At 37.5% G+C, this 6,120-nt stretch overlaps 1 protein-coding gene across 2 annotated transcripts; it reads right to left on the bottom strand.

The window, feature by feature from the left end:
- Positions 1 to 243: 243 nt before the first annotated feature.
- On the bottom strand, positions 244 to 5,418 carry LOC118123899. Of its 2 annotated transcripts, XM_047344018.1 has the most exons (14): positions 5,280 to 5,418; positions 5,097 to 5,203; positions 4,787 to 4,912; positions 4,612 to 4,654; positions 4,400 to 4,459; positions 4,129 to 4,194; positions 3,945 to 4,029; positions 3,762 to 3,836; positions 3,486 to 3,545; positions 3,280 to 3,384; positions 2,673 to 2,839; positions 2,534 to 2,587; positions 1,697 to 1,796; positions 244 to 1,588 (listed from the first exon to the last, which is right to left on the bottom strand). In XM_047344018.1, the coding sequence occupies exons 1-11, from the start codon at positions 5,338 to 5,340 to the stop codon at positions 2,782 to 2,784; spliced, it is 846 nt and encodes a 281-aa protein (XP_047199974.1). In that variant the 5' UTR covers positions 5,341 to 5,418; the 3' UTR covers positions 244 to 1,588; positions 1,697 to 1,796; positions 2,534 to 2,587; positions 2,673 to 2,781. The 2 variants fall into 2 exon arrangements, with proteins under 2 accessions (XP_047199974.1, XP_047199973.1); XM_047344017.1 differs by having other exon boundaries at positions 2,673 to 3,384.
- Between the last annotated feature and the right edge of the window lie 702 nt (positions 5,419 to 6,120).

Here is a 6,120-nt window from a genome sequence, read left to right as displayed (position 1 = left end):
CTTTTTCAAGGTCACTGCACATTTAGGAAAGCTTAAAAATAGAAATCAGACATTGACAAACCGAGGCGCACAGCAAATCTCGGCAGATCCCCAGAGATGGAGAAGAGAGATGTATTAAATTCAGCCTGAGCCTCCGTGCGCTTGTGTGATACTTTAATTACTGCCATACATCAAGCCACAGGGGCAACAAATCTTTTAAGCACTGCAACGTACGGTGCACAACACTCAAATTACCAAGTGATGTGTAATGTAACTACTGTTCTTTTATTGGTTGATTAATAAATCAGAGCACTTTAGCAGCACCAAAACACACTGATTACACACACACACTGATTACACAGAAGAACCACGCAATAGTCAATCAGCAGTCATATAATATAATATTGAACAAATATACTGAGTCGTGATTTGTTACAAAGCATGTTTAGTTCTGGCCACAGTGTTTGATCATGAAACTACAGAACGTAAAGAAACCATATGCATTTTGTAAATGTTGGTACAATTGAGAAAGCTTTTGCAGTCTGGAATAATAATGCATTTGGATTATTTAACATAAGTAGGTGTGATGACGTTGCTCAGTGTTGTAGGACTGTACGACTAATTACTGCCCCCATGTGGTTCAAAGATGAACCACAAGTGCTGTGTTGCCTTCAGTAATTCAGAAAACAAAGTAAAACAAAAAAAAAAGAAAAGCCATAAAATCTGTTTAAAATTCATATGAGATGTCATATTATAATTACATACGATGCTATTATTACATAATAAAACAGATTAATTCAAAAGCTAAATCAATGCTATTGTGTACATAGGAAATAAAAGTAAAGTACAGAATCATAATCTCTAATCCCAAATACAAGCACGGTAACTAATACAGAAAAAAACCTTATACTAAGCAAAATAAAAAAAGCAAATCAGGTTATAGAACAAATAACAAAAAAACAAAAAAACAAAACAGAACAAACTGTCCTTTGTATTGTATAATGTTAAACATGTAATACAATATAGAAGACTTCATATAATAGTTAGTGATCTCACAGGTGTGTATTGGATACATTTTCTGACGTGGTCCACCCATCATCCTTTCATCAAGTGTTTAATACTCTGACTATTAAGCTTTTATTATTATCAAATTTATTATTTAATGAGACCAGTGCCGTACGGTGTTGTGCTGTAATATGTTTATTAAACTCTAATGACTTAAATTGATATGTTACCGGATCCATCTCATCGAGCGGTCCTACTGTGTCTCAATGTACAACTGAGAGTAATTTAGACAACATAGTTTTCCATCAGGATTGTCAAAGTTTTTTTCAAGGAAAAACTGTTGTGATCAGAAAGATGAAGTGACGTTATAATCACGTAACACTGCGAACGTCAGGCTCATCTGAAAGGAAATGTCAGAAAATGCACCCAAAAAGGATAAAGTAAGAAAACTTCTATTGTGTATATATATATATATATAATATTATTATTATTATTATTATTATTACTATTACAACTACTACTGATAAAGCAGTAGCTGTTGTTGTTTTATCTATCAATAAATTCCAAAGTTCTTCACCCTGGGCTTTGACTCCACGTCAGGTTCCTGCAGGACACCAAAAATACATTTTATAATAAAACAACTCAAAAACAGCATTTAGTAGAAAACTATTAATAAAGATAATAAAACATTTATAGAAAGCCATCTACTCACAGGTGTAGCAGAGCACCTGCTGACATGTTCTTGGTCATAGCCGCTCTTGTTCACCAGAGATTCGGCTTCAGCTGTCATGTCAGGATCGGGGATGTCCACACTAGAGACAGAAACAACAGGGAATAGAGACATGAACTTCTGCACAATAAGAGCTGCTCTGTTCTCTCTCTCCAAGCAGACGTCAGACAAGTTCTGACGTCCAGACCGGTCATTCAGATTTTTAGGGTGGGGGAGACGATTCAGTTATCTCTGACAGCAGCGACACACAAAACAAAACAAGCTACGAGGGAGAATGGAAATCGGAAACAACAGATTTGTCTTTGGGGCCTGTTAAGAGGGCAGAGTGACACAGTCTGGATCCACAGTGTGATTCTCAGGACCACAGTCACCAAGCACACATCCACTGTGCACTTCCCTGATCCTGGAGAAGAATTCATGGCCATTATGAGTTCAAGGACGAGTGTGAGTACTTCACCTTCCTGTCACTAGATTAGCTGTGTTTTACGGCATGCTTTTTTTATTATTGAATCACTTTCTGTATGTTCATTTTTCACAATTTAGCTTATTTTCATCCCTGCATATCCATAGTTTCTCCTTTTTCTAGTTTTCTTCTTTCTTTCACGCTATCTCTTTATTAACACATCTGACACATCATGTGGTGTTGCTGTAAAATAAGTACATTTGATCATTCGAAAGAAATATCCAATATTTTCAAATAGACATGTTCTCGATTCGGTAACAAGTCCCATATATTTTGTGCGAAAATTGAAGAATTCCCAAAATTCCTTCACTTTGTTGCAGAAAAGTATACGTCAAAATGTTAACCACAGATCTTACCTCACATAGTCATCTCCATTGCTCCCGCCTGGATCATCTCTCATGTTCCTGACACTGTCATAAACAATAGGCGTTACTAAGTCATACTGAGAATTGATGATAAACAAACTGACGATCCGCACGATGCCCCAAAACTCACCTGTTCATGTCTCCATGAGGAGAGGCTCTGTCGACGTCAGGGATGTTTTGGTCTCCACTGAAAAACAAATACAAGTTAAGAATGGAACCAAATCTCATGAGCTATCTGTCTAGTTAAATTCCTCGTTTCCCAATTTGTGGTCCAGACCGTTACACTGAGGTTGAATACTAAGGAGACAAACAGCTTTTAGCAGATTACACTCTAGATTTCCTAATTTTAGGGTTTTGAGAAACAAAAGGTCAATGTGGATATGGGCATCATTACCCCCGCCAAGGAGGTTATGTTTTCACCCCTGTCGGATTGTTTGAGTGAAAGCAAGATTATAGAAAAACAGCTGAACGGACTAACACGATTCTTACTTTTACAATAATACTTTTGCTGCAGATCCAGGAATTTGTATCACTTTCTTTAACATCGCTATATCAAACGTGTTTCAACATTTTTTTATTTTACTGTTTTTCCAGTAAAAAAGTCATGGATCTCAATGACAAAAACAATCAGGCCCATTTAGAGAACTGATATCTGCTCAAGTGGTCAGTTTGTTGACTCTTGGCGGAGGAATGTGCTCCACTGAGTTCCACTCAAGTTGTTATAAAGACCACCTAACCTGACAACATGAACAGATCCATGAGGGCTGTCTTGCGCCACCCCATCTTCACCACTGCCAGATGGTTCAGTGGCAGACGGTTCAGTGGCAGGGATGTTTTCCAGGCTCCAGTCACAAAGAAAAGAAGTTCAAGTTTAAGAGATTTTCAGTGCACGTGTTCAACATCACAAACCTGTGCCGACAGTAGTTTCTGAATGATGGCTTACCTATTACCATTTTGTTGATTCACGGTATCTAAGATCTGCATTTCTATTCCGCTGAGGGGTCTGAAAGGAACAGTCACACATACAGTAACAGTGGGTAAAAGAGAAAGTTTACTTTTACCACACAGCAGCTCAACTTCAGTTGCTGGAAGAATAGTTTTACCACTGATAACATGACTGGATATGCACTGAGGAGGATTTAACTCATTGCAACTGAAGTGCCTGTGTTAGCTCAAAAGAACAGGTGCAGTTGAAATGTATGTGAAGAGTAACTCTGACCTAGTTTCTTGTGTCTCTGAACTCTCTGCCTTCGTGGAGATACACTTTTTGAGAGCATTGCAAGGCCATGGGAAGCTGAAAAATACAAACATTTGTGACGCCCGGCAAGACACCTGGTAAGTAAATGTTGAAATGACATTAACAGTTGATTATTTTTTTATTACAGACTGAAACAAAACTTACCTCATTTTCTTTTTCCAAGACAAATAGAAGTATAAAAAGACCCCGATGATGATTACAGAGACCACAATCAAAGCTCCAATTAAATCTGAGGGGAAGACCAACAAAATAAAATCATCAAATATTAATTTGAGATATTTACAGCAAAGTGGAAAACAGAAAACTTTTGATGCACTGGAATACTTGCAGGCAATCCATGAACTGATAGCGGTATGGCTCTCTGGTGTTGGAAGAACAGGTTCCGTAGTATTCTCTGTTTAAGGGGTGAGATACTTTTATATATTATGCATATATGATATATAAATATATCTATGTAGTCATATATGGATATGATCAGTGGTGTAAGATCAGGGTAAATCAGTATGAAAAGAAAGTTACACTTATATACGACATCTCATTGCTTACCAGTAGTTTTAAAGTCAACAACAGAAAATGTTTTGAAGCACTGGAATACTTACCCTGAATAAACTGCGTGTTATTGACTTGGCTGCTTGGTGTTACAGGATTGTCACTATTCGCTGTAAAAGGTAAAGAGATGAGATACTTATACATATTGTGCATATATGATATGTAAATATACGTATGTAGTCATATATAATCGGTGGTGTAAGATCAGAGTAAATCAATAGTAAAGTAAAGTTATACTTCTATACGACATCTCATTGCTTACCAGTAACTTTAAAGGACAACCTGTGTTCTTTCACATGCCGATCCTTGAAAACAAAAGCGAAAGTAGTACACATTGTTTGAGCAACATATTCCAGATTCACGACACAAGAGTTAAATCTTTTGTGGAATGGATTCACATTCATAGAAAATATAAAGCACATCGAGGGGAAACTCACTTTAACTGTGAAGACTTTTATCAAGAGATCTCTGCATTGCTTTGTAAAAACTGATTTGTTGTCCAGCCGGATAACTTCAGAGGAAAGCTTAGGTTGTTTTCCAATTTCCAAAGAACCAATCAGAGTCTGTTGGGAAGTAAGAAAAAGAAAAACTTTGACCCACATCAGCCTCAAAAAACAGCTGAACTTTGTTCTCAACCAGTGTCAAACTTTCTATTTCCTGGTTATTTCCTGCTCACACACGATGAATGAAATGAAGCCTTTGCCAGCATTTGTATAACAAGTCACTGCATGATTTAAATCTAAGTACCTTTCCATGGTGAACCAAAATTTCAGCTCCAGGTGGACGATCATATTTGAACTGGAAACCTTCTTGTCTTTGAATGTCCGAGCACGATACATTTATCGTTGAAACATCTGTGAGACATCAGAAAGTACGATATATCATTAAGAAAGTCAACATTCGACATCCTCCCAGTGCTCTATCACTTACCTACTGTGCTGGCACAGAGTGTTATTATTAGAGCAGCCTGAAACATCCAGAAAAGAGTCATTTTGTCGAAGCACTAGCTGGAAAAAAAACCTTCCGGGTGTGGTGAGTTAGCCTTCAAGGAAGTACTCAGTGTCGCAATGTCCTGTCTCAAGGAAAGTCCCTCGAACCCGTCGTCCAATCAAAGTCATTCCCGCAATTGCTGTGGCTACACCGGCCTCCTCCAACCAGTGTTGGATGTACACCAAATTTCACACCCTCATGAATATCAGTCCCCTAAACATGCCTGAAATTGTTTTTAAAATCAAGATCCACGACTTAATCCCAGGAAAATCAAGAAAGATGTTGAAAAACGTGTCAAATCCTGCCATGTTAAAGAAAGTGAAAAAATTATAATTCAACCCCCTGATCCAAATCATCACCAAAGTTTTATGTATGTTTCTCTTTTTTTCCTCATTGTCCACCCCTATTCAAAATTTCATGGAAATCAGTCAAGTAGTTAACAAAGTTGATTTAAACTATAAACAAACGCACATGATAACACAACTTCCTTGACAGTGGTACTGTCCGAAGTGATGAAGTCATTTCTCAACAATTACAGACTCTTTAGTTGAAATACTGTGGGTTTTACAAACGTGTGAAATGCTCTTGTACACTAACTGAGCACTTTATTAGGAACACCATAATACTACTCTATACTATATTCTGGCTCATGTTGATGGGATTGCATCACAGCTATTTGGCAGGTTTGACAGATGTTATGATGCCACATCACAAAGACGTTCTATTGGATTCAGTTCTGGTGACGTTTTGTGACATTATCATATGTGCAGGGTGTAGCCAA

The sequence above is a fragment of the Hippoglossus stenolepis genome, chromosome 16 (assembly GCF_022539355.2).
Source record: "Hippoglossus stenolepis isolate QCI-W04-F060 chromosome 16, HSTE1.2, whole genome shotgun sequence".
NCBI lineage: Eukaryota > Metazoa > Chordata > Actinopteri > Pleuronectiformes > Pleuronectidae > Hippoglossus > Hippoglossus stenolepis.
This window is presented reverse-complemented; position numbering and strand designations above follow the sequence as displayed.